Raw genomic sequence first — 15,388 nt, 5'->3', positions numbered from 1 at the left:
TGCCATATAATATTACAAACCACAAAAATTATGTTTACAGTAAATTTTTAATAACAAAGTAAAGTGCTAAGGATGAAAATTCAAGTTAAAAAACTCAAGAAACAAAATCATACATATGATCTTAATCATGTTAACATACTGTGCATAGATGTTCATCATGTATACATGCACAGAAATATCCTGAAAAGAAATATGCTAAGTATAAATAGAAGTTATAGCTGAATAAAATGCTTCTTAAAAGGCACATTGGTAAGAAAACTGTCATGTCAATCAATGTGGCTGTATTATCAGAATTTATATAAGAGAATGGTATGAGAAGTAGCTGAATACATAAATAAGAACAATTTGGACAGGTCTTTAGAATATATGGTAAAAATATCTAGATATTTGTAGTCACCCAGGAGTAATTTGGTCTCCTAAAAGACATTTGGCAATGTCTGGAGATTATTTTCAGTAGTCATAAATGGGGAGTCAATGCTCCTGGCATGTAGTTGACAGAGGGCAGCCATATTGCCAGACAGCAACAATGCACAAGACAACTTCTCCCCCTCCCTCCCCAAGGAAAGATTATCCAGTCCAAACTGTCAACAGTATTGAGGATGAAAAACTCTGATCTAGATTTTACATGTAAGTTGTTATGTACTCATCGGCAATTTAGATCAGTAATCTAAAGTAAGGAAATAATACTTTCCTCCTTCAGCCTATGTGTATTCTTTCCCAGTTTTTCCATCTTGGTTTACAGTGCCACCAACTATTTATACCATAAACAAAAAATAACTTAAAAATGATGAAGACCTAAATTAAAGAGCCAAGCTATAAAAACTCCTAGAAGAAAGCATGAGAAAAACTAGATGATCTTGGATTTGGCAATGATTTCTTAAATGACAACAAAAGCACAAGCTACGGAAGGAAAACAGATAAACTGGACTTCATCAAAATTGAAAATTTTTGTGGATCAAAGGACACTATCAAGACAGTTTAATGAATGGGAGAAAATATTTGCAAATCACGTATCTCATAAGCATTTAATATCCAGAATATACACAGAACTCCTACAACTCAACAACAAAAAGACAAACTACCTAATTAAAAAATGGGCACGGACTTAAAAAGACACTTCTCCAAGGAAGATAGCAAGTAGCTGATGAGCACATGAAAAGATACTCATCATTAGTCATTAAAAAAATAGAAAGCAAAACCACAATGAGATACCTCTTCACACCCATTAGGATAGTTACTATTCAAACAAAAAAAAGTACAGAAAGAAAAGAACAGAACAAGTATTGGAGAGGATATGGAGAAATCAGAACCCCTGTGCATTGCGAGCAGGAACAGAAACTGGTGCAGCCTCTGTGGAAAAGTTTGGTAATTTCTCAAAAGATAAACATAGAATTCCCATCCAGCAAATTCATTTTAGGTAAGAAAACTGAACACAGGGACTCAAACAGGTATCTGTATGACAATGTATACAGCTGCATTTTTCGCAATAGCCAAAAGGTAGAAACAACCCAACTGTCCATTAGCAGATGAATACCCAAACAAAATACATTATATACATACACTGGAATATTATTCAGCCTTAAAAAATGAAGTTGTGATACATGTTACAACATGGATAAACCTAAGAAACATTATGCTATGTAAAATAAGCCAGACACCATAGGTTAAATATTACATGATTCCACTTACATAAAATATCTAAAAGAGGCAAATTCATTGAGAGAAAAAGTAGATCAAAGCACTCCAAAGGCTGGAGGGAAGGGCAATGGGGTAAAGTTTCTCTTTGGTGTGAAATAGTGGTGGTAGCAGAACAACACTGCTAATATAACTACCTTTGAATTATATACTTTATATAATTAAAACAGTAAGCTTTATATTATGTACACTTTAACACAAAAAGAATTTTAAGGGAATTCTTTAACTATAAAACAACAATTTTAAAAAGAATTCAGGTTCCAACCTTAAAGACCCTGTTGTAGGTTGAACTGCAACCCCCCCCAAAAGCTGACTTCCCAGAATCTCAGAATGTGACCTTTTTGGAATGAACCTTGCAGATATAACTAATGTAAGGATCTTGACATAAGGTCATCCTGGATCAGGGTGGGCCTAAATCTAATGAAGGCTGTTCTTACAGGAGACAGAAAAGAAGAAACAAAAAAGAAGGCCATGTAAAGTCAGAGGCAAAGACTGGAGTTCTGCACAAATCAAGAAACACCTGGGACCAGTACAGGCTGGAATAGAAGAAGGACTCTTCCCTTTTCAGAGAGCTGACACCTTGATATCAGACTTCTAGCCTCCAGAACTCTGAGAGAATAAATTTCTGTTTTAAGACACCAAGTTTGTGGTGATTTGTTATGGCAAACCTAAGAAACTAAAAGAGATTTTCGTAATGGAAGTGGAGTGCTGCTGTAATAAACACCTAAAAAGGTGGAAGTAGCTTTGGAACTGAGTAGTGGGTAGGGGCTGGATGAATTTTGAGAAGCATGATAAAGTCTAGATTGCTTAAAGATGATTGGTACAAATATGGATATAAAAGGCAATTCTGGTGAGGGTTCAAAAGAAAATAAGGAGCAAAGAAGGGAAAGCTTCAATCATCTTAAAGCACATACATACCATGAATAAGAATGTTGGGAAAAATGAAAGATAAGGGTACTTCTGTTGAGTTCTCAGGAAGAAATGAAGAATTCTGTTACTGGAAACTAGAACTAATCCTTGTTACAAAGTAGCAGAAAACTTAGCTGAATTGGGTTCTACTGTTGGGTAAAAAGCAGAACTTGGAAACAATGAATTTGTGATATTTAGCTATGGAGATTTCTAGCACAGTTATTAAAATACAGCCTGGTTTCTCCTTGTTGCTTACAGTAAAAATCAAGAGGAAAGAGATAAACCGAGGAAGGAACGATTAAGCAAAAAAGGAAACTCTCGATGACTGGGAGGTTCTCATCATACCCAGATTGCAAAGGATGTTAAAATTAGGAAATTCGCTATTAGAAAGATGTGCTATACAGAAAGGGCCAAGGGTCTAGCTGGACAACCATTTGGTTGGAACTCATGGATCCCAATCAATCACTTCAACTTAAGTCAGGAATAGGGATGGGTTATCCAGAAAGGAGCTGTGAATAATTCTCTTGTCTAATTGTATGAACCCCCATTAATATAAAGAGATTTACAGTATTTCTGAGCATATTATACAGTAAAAACATTGCCAACCTGTACCTAAAGGAAAAGAGACTGGACAGAAAAAAAAGCTGACTTTTGGAATTCTGTGCACAGGGAAGAATAAAGCCAATCAGCTGCAAACATGTGCTACCCCTCAAGAAAAGGAAAATGACTCTGAAAACAGAGCCACAAACAGAAGCAGAGGCCAAAGAGGTAGGCCACCAAAGCAAGAGTCCATAAGCCACAGAGAATTATCCCTAGGCCTTGAAACCTAATGAAATTTGTCCTCCTGGGTTTTTAACTTTATTGGGACCAGTGATCCCTTTATTTCTTCCTTTTGGAATAGGAACGTTTATTCTATGCCCATCTGAAAATTGTATTTTGGAAGCAGAAAACTTGTTTTCCGGTTTCACAAATCCAGAGATAAATTTAACCTCAGATGGACCATAACCAGAGTCACACTCATACTTAATTTAGATGATTTAGATGTGGGACTTCTGAGCTGATATTTAGATGAGGTTTGGAGCTTTAGAGTTCATGCTGTAAAACTGAGACTTTGGGGGATACTGGGATGAGGTGAGTGTATCTTACACGTGAGATGGCATTCAGTTTTGAGGATGAGAGGGCAGACTCTAAGTGGGCTGAATTATGGACCCTAAAAAATTATGTCCACCTAGAACCGCAGAATATGAGCAGCATGGGTCTTTGCAGATGTAATTAAGGTAAGATCCTTAATTACCAGGATGAGAAGAGTTCATCCTGGATTAGAACAGACCCTAAATCCAATTAAGAGTATCTTTACAAAAGACACAAGACAACAAAGAGAGAAAGCCATGTGAAGATGGAGACAGCGACTAGAGTAATGCTGCCACAAATCAAGGAACACAGGTCAATCCACCAGAAGCTAGAAGAGGCAAGGAAGGATTCTTCCCTTGAGTCTTCAGAGACCATGGCCTTGCTGACAACTTGATATTGGACATTAAGCCTCCAGAACTGTGAAAAAATAAATTTATGTTGTTTTAAGCCACCAAATTGGTAATAATTTGTTATGGCAGGCTTAGGAAACTAATACAGATAGCCATTGATCAAAACTGTGACACATTTAAACATCAAAATAATACTGGCCACAGCATCTTGCTGCACTGATGGACAGTGACTGCATTGGGGTATGGGTGGGGACTTGATAATATAGGTAAATGTAGTAACCACATTGTTTTTCATGTGAAACCTTCATAAGAGTATATATCAATAATACCTTAATAAAATTTCTTAAATAATAATAATACTGGCCACAGTAAATTTAAATATACCAAATATATTAAAATCCATAAGTTCATAATGATATCCCCTCTCAACATCACCTTTGGCATTTGCTATGACATTAAATCATTCTTCTGAAAACTGGTAAATAATGGGGGTGAAAAAAAGCATTTACTCTTTTCCTGTGCAAATGATACTACAGGGTAACCAAATAACAGATGAAGAAATTCTTACATAAGAATTCTAGTGAATAATTAGCAATCACAATATAGGTAGGTCATGGAAAAGGTAGTACAGCAGAGAAGACAAGTAATGACTCTACAGCATTTCACTACACTGATACACAATGACTGCAATGGGGGGATGAGGACTTGATGATAAGGGCCAATGTTGAAACCACGATGCTATTCACATGAAACCTTTTAAGATCATGTATCAATAATAGTTTAAGTAAAAAAATAATAATTCTAGTGAATAAACATAGGTGAAATGATAGAAAAATCATTTTTATAATGAATGAAATAGTGAATCTAGGCAGTATCAATAGCTGGTAAATCCATCAGGTGAAAAGAACAAAGTAGAATGTTTGGATCCCACTGACATTACTTATACTTACCAATTTTAGTTATCACTGAAGTGTGACAACTCATGTGCCTCCTGGAATGATGTAACAAGAATCCACAGCATCCTAATTTGTTCAGGGCAGTACAAGTCTATGGCTATTATCCCACTGTAATTATTAAATAGCACACCCTTTCATTCTTAAAATTGATAGAAAGTAAATTACACAATTTATATATAGATAATATATAGCTACATATTAACAATGTATTATTTTATATTACTATATGTAATACATAGTGTACAGTATTACTTACATATAATTATAAATGGGTATAATTTATAGAATAAATTATGTCTACTTATGAATTTTTCTTTCCAAAGAAACTGAACCTAAATTTCATAAAGCTCTATCAATTCAAGGTTCTTGATATTGGCTATAGACTGAATCACTTGAGAAATATTTTTAAATATTGATGCTTAGAGTCCACCCCATAAATTCTGATTTAATTGATCTGAGATGTGACCTGAGAATCAGGGTATTTAAAAGCTTTCCAGGTAATTCTAGTTTCAGCCAGAGTTAAGAATCACTGCTTTATATCTAACTACTAATTTGTGAAAGATATGAAGAAGGGTAATTGAACATGTTAAAACACCACAAGGATCTGATCAGCCAAATCCAGAATGTGGGAAATTTTCCTGGACAAACAACCTGTTTTTCTCAACAAGTAACAAGAAAAAGTGCAGGGATTATAGGGTAGGGACAAGATGGGTAAATTTAAGGGACATATAAACCAAATAAAACAGTACACCTTATTATAATAGTGATTTAAGAAAATGAATTGTAAAGGCTCAGATTTTAAAAATCAGAGAAACCTGAATACAGACTGGATTAAGGAACTTTTAATGTTGTTAGGTGTAATAATATTGTGGTTGTAGTTTTTTTTAATTCTTACCTTTTAGACATACATACAAAAGTACTTATACATTAAATGATGTAACATTTGAAATTTCTTTGAAATGATTTCAACCAAAAGAAAGGAAGGAAGCAGCTAGGTAAGACAGGAATGGCAAAATGTTCATAACTGATTAGTTGTCAAAGCTGGGTAATAGGAATATAGAGTTTCACTATACCAATCTATATTTTACATTCTATATTGATCTGGAATTATGATAATAAAAAGTTTAAATTTCTGCCTACAAATGTGCAATATGCAAGTACACACACACACACCTAAATTAATTTACAAAACATGTCAGGAGATGTAAAGAAAGATGAATACATATGATCCTTGACCTCAAAGCACTTACAGGAATGGGCAGCCTCTATGTTGGACAGCAAAGGTTTGCTCAGGTGCTATGTTAGGTCAAAGGCAGGAAGGCAGCTAGCTCAAGTTCTGGGATGCCATTAAGATGGTAAGAAAGAAATTAAAATAACATTGTAAGAGTTGACCACGGGGACTGTTGAACTACTATGACGTACATTTGAAACCAACACAAGACTGTATGTTAACAATACTTTAATAAAATTTTTTTTTAATTATAAGTATTCCCTAAACATAAGAAAATAGGTGTGAATGTTATTATCCCAATATTGCTAAATACCACAGACTACACCATAACCTACCTTTGAAAAGTTCATGCTCTTACTATTAGGTTGATCCACATGAAAATGAATTTTTTTGTAGGTCAGTCAAATGTCAGCAATTTCACATGCTTCAACTTAATACTATGCTTTAATGCCCTCCTTTCTCTTTCCTTTGCTAAAATAACTACATAGTTAACTAATAGTAAAAGAATCAGAATATTTAAAGGACATGTCAATCTTTTTTAAAGAGTGGTTGCTTTCCTATTTTCAAATTCAGAAATCTTTTAAATATCCATAGAAACTGCAATTTTATGTTTATATACTTATATTTTCTTTAATAAAAAGGAAAACCTTTTCATTTTCCAAGGAAGCACAAACTTTATTTTTAAAATAAATCATAGCTTTAAAATACTTGGTGTATATTTTCTTAAAAATAAACCTCCGATTTGCTATGTTTTAAGGTAATCTCATACAAGAATGTATTTCTGAGGCAAAAGTTTATTTGATGCTTCCTGAGAAATAATTTACATCAGTTTGATTAAACCATTCAATTTATTTTAACAACCAAAACTCGTGATTTCTAGGCCTATATTATCATATATTACAGAATATGCATATAATACATATACATAATTAGCATATTATATAACATTATTATAATGAATTCTAATCTATAATTTTATCAAACAGTATAATCTTTCAAGTGGTATTTGATCCTTGTTTAGCCTATTATATTATGACCTTGCGTATCTCCGTGCCTCAGTTTCCTCATTAATAAAATGGTATAGTATATCAGCAGGTAAGTGGAAAAAGAAACTGTGAGATACAGACAGATACAGATATATATACACTAGTGGAATGTTTTTCAGCTTTACAAAGAAAACAGCCTGTCACATGCTACAACGTGGATGAACTTGGAAGATACTAAATGGAATAAGCCAGTCACAAAAAGACAAATGCTGCATGACTCCACTTATTTGAGGTATTTAAAGTAGTCAAACTTTTGGAAACAAAGTAGAATGTTGACTTTCAGGTTTGGGGAAGGGGAAAATGGTAATTTTTCAATGGATATAGTTCCGTTTTACAAGATAAAGTTCTAGAGATGTTGTATAAGGTACAAATAGTTACTACTACTGTATGTATGCTTAAAAATGGTTAAGATGATAAATAGAAATAAAAATTAAATGAGACAGTAATAATGACTACTCTTTACAGAATTAATGAGGATTGAAGCATATATTACATATACAATATTTAGAATAACGACCAGAACTTAAATGTTTATAAATACCAAGTACTATCATTATTTACAGAATCCTCTGCTAGTTATAAGACGGGCAATGGGAAAACAATTCAGGTAGTTGTCAACACTAGAATGGCACTTTCAAATGCTCATTACACAAAGGCAATGCATCATTCAAGTACACAACTTACACTGTGTACACATAAACTGCAAATATTCTTAATGATATGCACGATGTTTTTAAGTAACATTTAGCAAAAGATAAAGTTCACTAAGGAATTAAGAGGGATCAGCCTTTTACAATTACTTTATTATAAAATATTAAAATAACAGAAATTCAAAATAAAACAACTCCATAATCCCATCATATAATAAAATGTTTTTCATTTGTTCGTTATATTTTCTAGTCCTTGTCTACGTGCATGTTGTTTTTACTATTTACAATATAGACAACATTTTATAGTCTACATTTTCACTTACTGTAACATGAGTATTTTTCTATTTTGCAAAATTTTCCCTTATTCTCCCCTTCCTTTCTCATCCCCACTCCCTCATCAATGGGAACATGGGGTCTGGCATGTCTCTTCCACAATGTTCTCCAAGCTCATACATACAGAAGTATAGACACATATGCAGGGAAGGAAGAAAGGTCAGTTTGTTCTTTACAAAAATGGAAGCATACTACTTATACATAAGCTTTCTCTTTTTTTAAACACAGCAAGTATACATATCTCATTTAATATACAGAGAAGTTTACGTATGAAACTGAATACCATTTACAAGACCATGTAATAACACATATTTACAAAAGTTATTACTTTATATGTAAAGTTTGAAAAGATATAGGGATTTCACACAAAACAATGGGCACCAGATGATAATCTCATGTTTCATAAGTTTATTATAATAACCCTGCATTGCAACATGCCTATGAAATGCATTTTAAAACCAATTTTAGAAAAGAAGTTTTACAATCTAATAAAGTGTTAAATAATATCTCAATATCCTGACTTTAAAGATAGAAAGTGTTTGTATGTGTATATGTTTAATACTGGCCTTCAAATGAACTTGGTTCTTTCTCTAACAGAGATGTTAGATGGATATAGTACTGACCACCCACACACTCAGCTCCCCTTGTTCACAAATTAAGAGACTGGCATTCAGATATAGTCTGAATACAACCAAATCAAACTTACCTAATTAATAACTATTGCTCTAATTACCCACAAGCATGAATATAAGACACCAGACAGACCTACACAGAACTTCAGTTTGTTAAACCAATGGTTTTAAAATACACTCTCCAACCTACCCATAATCCAAAACAATCAGAAATCCCTATATGTGAATCTATAGGAGAGAACTTTGGTATAAAGCGACAGCATGCTTTATAGACACTCCCAAAATTACAAAGCGCCTAACTTAGTACCCAAGCCACACAGCCTTTACTGTAACAAGTAAACATTTCTTACCAAAATTCAATGTCTTTTGAGTTCCTATTATGTGGAGGTCACAGGTGTTGGAAATGCAAAAACAATAAAATGTGCCCTGTCCTATAAATTTCACAATTTAGCAGAAGAGCCAGAATATATTATTCCAAATAATAATAAATACCATGGCATAATGCCTCACATACAGTTAGTTCATCAACTACCATAGGTGCTCAACAACTTTTTGTGACTTATGATAATAAACATCAAAGTCAGGAAGCACCATAAATACAATACCATGTCATCAATGAATTTCAGATTAAATAACCTAAATTATCTAGGCCTATGTATTCTGCTGAACTGCCTCAAGGCAAACAGTTAAATTATTTTTTTAAATACTGTACATTTGTACATAGTCCCCACAAATCTGCTTGGGAGTACACATGTGGAACCCACATGGAGTGTAGCACACACAATAAATAAGAAAAAAAAAAAAAACACATGTACCAAGTGTACCATTAAGGACAACCCTACTGAACATTTTGACCAAATATCAAACACAAAATGGATTACGGGACCTAAAAGATAGATACTGTACTTCAATTTTCTTCCATAATGAAACCAGGAAATAATGGGGAAAAGCTGTACGAGTACTGTGTATATGACATGAGGTTAAAAAAAATAATAAAGTTCAGACTACTACCAATGTGGCATCTTTTAAGTGTATTACAACAGAAAAAAAATGTTTTAATCTAGTTGAATTTGTTATAGAAGTGCATGGATGTCTTCTAGAACATTCTATCTTACAAGGTGAATAAAACAACGGCATGAGTAGCAACTGAATTCAGCAATCTCTGTGAATGAACATTACATACCTAAAGTAATTTACCCTATATATTTAATTGGTGGACCACATGTCATCTGCATTCACTCAAGCATAATGTGGATCCAGTTTAAAACTGAGTCACAGCTTGAAGAACAATTTAAACTTTCAAAACAAGTATACTCCATCCTCAATATTTATACTAAATGAACTATTTGGACACACTATCATGCAGCTTAACATTTTATCTGACAAATTATTACATGAAGATCTAAAACTTTATAAAGGTAAGACTACCAACATTAAATTTTAATTGTTCACCTAAGTGTCCATCAGTAGATGAATGGATAAAAATGTGGTACATATACACAATGGAATACTATTCAACCGTAAGAAAGAAACAAATCCTACCATTTGCAACAACATGGATGGAACTGGAGGACATTATGCTCAGTGAAATAAGCCAGGCAGAGAAAGACAAATGACAAATGATTTCCGTCATTTGTGTAGTATAACAATGAAGCAAAACTGAAGGAAGAAAATAGAGGACTGAGAGACTCCAAGAACGAACTAGTGGTTACCAAAGGGGAGGGGTCGGGGGGGAGGGGTGGGGGAGGGCGGGAGAAGGGGACTGAGGGGTATTATGTTTCATACACATGATGTGGGGGATCACGGGGAGAACAGTGTATCACAGAGAAGGCACATAGTGGATCTCTGGCAACTTGCTGTACTGATAGACAGTGGCTGCAATGGGGTATGGGTGGGGACTTGATAATATGGGTAAATGTAGTAACCACATTTGTTTTTCATGTGAAACCTTCATAAGAGTGTATATCAATAATACCTTTTAATTGCTCAAAATACTATAATGAGATATAGTAAAATAAAATAACTGATGAATGGACAAAGGGATAGATAAATGGATAAATATGTGATAAAACAAATAGCCGTACAGTGTTAATCACAGAATCTAGGGGTATATGGACACTCCCTATAAATTTTTTCAATTCTGCTGTTTAATTGAAAATACTTGCCTAATAAATCGTTGAAAATTTCAATACTTATTTGACACTTCGTTTAGTTATAAGGAGAGAAACGTATTAAAGAAATTCCTGCGTGGCGTCCAGCACAGCACCACAACTGAGACAAACCTGGATTCAAATCCCAGTTCAACCTGTTAACTAGCTACCTTAAGTAAATTTCTTAACTCTTCGCCTACATTTGCTCATCTGCAAAATGGGTTTTACAGAGTTAATGTGAGGTTAAATTCTTCTTGTAAAGCACAGTCCCAGGCACATAGTAAGCACTCAAAATGTTAGCACTAATACCATTATGAAATCAAAAATTATATGCTAAATTGAAAGGACACTCTTAAAGATTAGGTCATTCTCTATGCGGTTGGCTTCACACTAATTTAATCACATTGAGCCCATTCCCAGAAAGATTCCTCACAGGAAGCTTACTGCTTAACAGGCTAAGGTAGGGGAAGGAAGTAAAAGAAAAATCTGAAAAATATTGCTCAATCGATGGCACAGTATTGTTCTCCATCTGAAAAAAAATCATTCAAAATTAAGTAAGAAAAGTTTCAAGACAAACTTTAAAAGGAACTCAACAACTCCTATACAGAACTGGCTTCACCTCTGCAGGCTCGTTGAGAACATCCTTGTTACGACAAAACTTGTCATACTCTTTTTCCACGTTCTTAATTGTTGGTCAAGAGTCTAGACTAGAACATGACATTTACAGCTGCCAAAATCTTTCTCCTGAATCAGGACATGCCAACGACCCCACTTCTTCACAGGTAAGAGCACCACCTCCACCTTCGTCTTGATAACGATTATGGGGGGAGGGGAAAGGAGGCAGGAAAATGAGCTCGCGATAGTGTTCCTGAAAAACCCTCTGGGTATTTCTCACGAGACCCCTCCACGACTTATTCCCGCCACCCCCCACCTGACCTCTCTCCCCAGCTAACTTCCAGGCTCTGATTTACTAAAGATGCACCTAAGAATCTGACACCTTCCCTCCCCTGGCCCCGATAACCCACCCTAATACAGGAAAATTTTAAAAGCAAACAACCACCCCCGCCCCTCCCCCTCCGAACCAACAGCAAATCTTTGTCCCACCTGCCGAAGGACCACTCTCCAGCGCGCTCCAGACCCCAGCGCGTTTCAGTCCTGCCCGCAACCTTTCCCCAGCCGGGCCTCAGCGACCCCTCGGCGAGCCTGCGTTTGGCCCATTCCAGCCCCGGCCCCGGGACGCGGCGGCTCCCGCCCCGCCCCCCCGCCGCCCGCCGCCCGAGTTCGCCTCACCTCACCTACCCTCTTTCGGGGGCCGGACTCCACCTCTCTCTCCGCCATGTTGGGCCCCGCTCGGAACCGCTGCGGCTCCCGGCGCGGTGGCGGCGGAACCTCTCGAGCCCCCGGCCCCCGCCCACACTGCAGGCACGGCCGCCTGGCAGCAGCTCCCCCGGACCTGGCCGGGCCTGGCGCAGGGAGTGAGGAGGGGGCGAATGCCGCGCTCCGGATCGGATATCTGGAGACCCCACGGGTGCGCGCGTAGGCCGTAGGGCCGCTCGGGAAAGGGGGGCCGGGACTCGGGGGGTTAATGGCCTCCAAGGGGCCCCGTGAGTAGGATTATTTTCTCTCAGAGAAATTCCTCCGCCTGCGGTTTCTTAAAGGGATCACCAAACCAGCCTCTTGCGCGCGCCCCTGATGCGCAGGCGCACCTTAAGCCCCGCCTTCCTTTCCCACCAAGCCCCCGGTCCGGAGCGTGCGCGGTGAGTGGCCCAAGGTAGGCCAAATCCTGCAAGTCTCTTTGCTGCCAGCAGCTGCTCCCACCACTCAACTATGGCCGCTTCCTTAAAGGGGCCATGACGCAGTGATGAAGGAGGAATGAAAGAAATTAGTGAAAGGGCTATCTGGAGAATTGGGTGAAATGTCAGTGAGGGGTCCACATCATCATCTTACTCTTGACTGCGGAGATACCATTGTAAAGGGAAAATGATGGTGAGCTGAAGTTCTCAATGGACCTCTGAACATGAAGAACCCCAACCAATGAGGGAACAATCCATTCATCTCAGGGAGATGCAGCTTTTCTGCCTGTAGACACCCTGATCTGAAGCACAAGGCATAGACTATTAAGGACCAACTCTGACAGCCTAACCTCAAAATCAGATCATTGGTGATTTTGAGGACTGAACCAACAACTAGAGATACTTTCCTCAATAGTAATTTGTCCTTAGAATATTTAAGTCGAGAAGAATCTCGAGAAGCATCTACTCCAATACTCCCACTGGTAAAATTGCAGACTGGTCCAGAGAAGAAATTTGCCCTGAAGCACCTACAGGATGGTGTGGAATTACAATCAAGATTTGAGTCATAGCCTACCAGGCTTTTCAGTGCACCAAGCTGTCTTCAAGAGATAAATTAGTTTTAATGTACAAGATTAAAAGTGAAGTTTCCATGATATTTGAAGAGTTTGTGATTCTCCTCTGAAGATATGTGATGATTTGCAGATACTCTGTGTCCTCATTCACCTCCATTGAAGGAGCTTTAAGAATCTGACTCAAAGGATGAGCATCTTAGCAGAAAACGGGAAATAGGTTTGAGTTTGTCTTCCCTGAAACCAGAGCTGAGGATGGGTGAAGAGAAGGGGGAGTTTGATTCATTCCTCTGGGTCCAATCCAAGTCCTCCATCCTCAGGTGGAGGACCATACTGGAGTTCGTAATGATAGCTTAAGAGTAGTCAAATGAGTAAGCCATATATGTAAGAAATAGGAAGATGTGCCTACTGAAGGTCATTCCCTATACAAGAAACATTCAAATGCAAATGAGTTCAGCAAATGAGCAACTAAAATCACAATGAATGAGATGTAATTTCTGTGCCTCACTTTAACTTGTGTGTGTCTCTTGGTAGCTGTTTTGAAACAGAAGTTTCCTAATCCATCACATTTTACTGAAAACTGTCTGTGATATTGCTGGAGGTTCCCATGCCGGTCCTTGCTCAGACACGTTCATCATTAATTTCACTTCTGGAGAGGAAAGAACAGAGAAGGATGCCCCCCCTATCCCCTCCCAAAAAAAGTGTTTTTCAGCCAAAATTTTAAAAAACATATCAGACCTTTAGTTCCATGTACAGGACAAGAAGGAAATAAAAAGAGAAGCCAAGAAAAAAATAATTCCAAGGAATGTGGGTGCATGAAAAGTCCAGTAGTTTCCACTTGTTTTATTGGCAGTGGAATACTCCTTTCTAATAAAATCTGGCAGCTTAAAGTGGAGTTACTAAATTTGAAGTGCAAGTGGGAAAACCATAAGCCTGCTTACCCAGCCTCCCCCCTTATCCTCTCTCTTCTCCTTTCGTGCTCCTTCCCACCATAGAGAAATGTCAGATTTCTCAGAACAAAGATTTCATCCAACACCACATATTAAAGATGGAGCCACTGAGGCCCAGAAACTTGTTTGAGATCGCACAAGGAATTAGTAACAGCATCAGGACTGGAATAGGCATTTTTACTTCCAGGCTAGCCCTGTCTCCTACATCAGACTGTTTCTGGAGATATGAATGTGTAGGGTCTTGAACAATAGGCAGGATTTGTGCATTCTGTGAATAATATACAAGCATACAGTGAATGTTTTAGTGCAATCATCCATATGGAAGAAGGAAAAAAGAAAAAATCATCTTAGTAAGCACTACAAGGTTAATCATATTATCCTAATTTTACAGAGGAATTTATAGAGGTTAAGTAACTAATCCAAGATCATTCAGTAAAGAAGCCAAACCAGAATTCTAAGACTTTTTCTTTCTGGCTTATTCAAGCGTATCATAAACTATAGGCTGCAAATTGGTGGCCTTGCAGACAATTCTATCCCACAGACATATATTTGGTTTGCACCATATATAGCTATATGATCTTGGTTAAGTTACTTGCTTTGTGTCTGTTTCCTCATCTGTAAAATGGGTTGTTGGGAGATTTAGCTAATATCCCTATATCTCTTAGAACACTTTTGGTTCCAAGTACTATAAACTATTTCATATATTTTTTAAATTTTTTAAAAATTGTTTTATTATATGCCAATATTTAAAATGGAATATTTCACACACAAATCCAATTTTCTGACTTCTCTTTTAAAAAAGCATAATATATTGGTGTAATATTTAGCAAATACCAAGCTGATTCACTTTAATTTTCTTCTTTATTCATATTCCATTATAGACTCTTGCCTGAAGTGTAACTCTGAGACTTATTTCCCTAATTAGGAAAGAGTAGAATAGGCTTAGTGGAGAGAAAAAGAATTTGCCAAATGTCCTTAATTCCATTTAACCTG

The 15,388-nt window shown here is 36.7% G+C and overlaps 1 protein-coding gene across 7 annotated transcripts in view; it reads right to left on the bottom strand.

Moving 5' to 3' along the window:
- Positions 1–14,049, bottom strand: part of ZMYM4 (zinc finger MYM-type containing 4) — a 163,334-nt gene extending 149,285 nt beyond the window's left edge. The window contains exon 1 of one of the 7 annotated variants that reach the window (XR_005053736.2): positions 12,383–14,049. Coding sequence is in view for 2 of the 7 variants with exons in the window: in XM_036990700.2 (XP_036846595.1) it covers positions 12,383–12,421 (39 nt within the window). In the remaining 5 variants the exon portion in view is untranslated. Of the gene's footprint in view, positions 1–12,187; positions 12,304–12,382 lie in introns of those variants that run through there. The other 6 variants (XM_036990700.2, XM_036990703.2, XM_036990702.2 and 3 more) reach the window with 6 other exon arrangements.
- Between the last annotated feature and the right edge of the window lie 1,339 nt (positions 14,050–15,388).

The sequence above is a fragment of the Manis javanica genome, chromosome 4 (genome assembly GCF_040802235.1).
Source record: "Manis javanica isolate MJ-LG chromosome 4, MJ_LKY, whole genome shotgun sequence".
NCBI lineage: Eukaryota > Metazoa > Chordata > Mammalia > Pholidota > Manidae > Manis > Manis javanica.
Note: the sequence above shows the minus strand (reverse complement) of the source record. Positions and strands in the feature narration are given on the sequence as shown.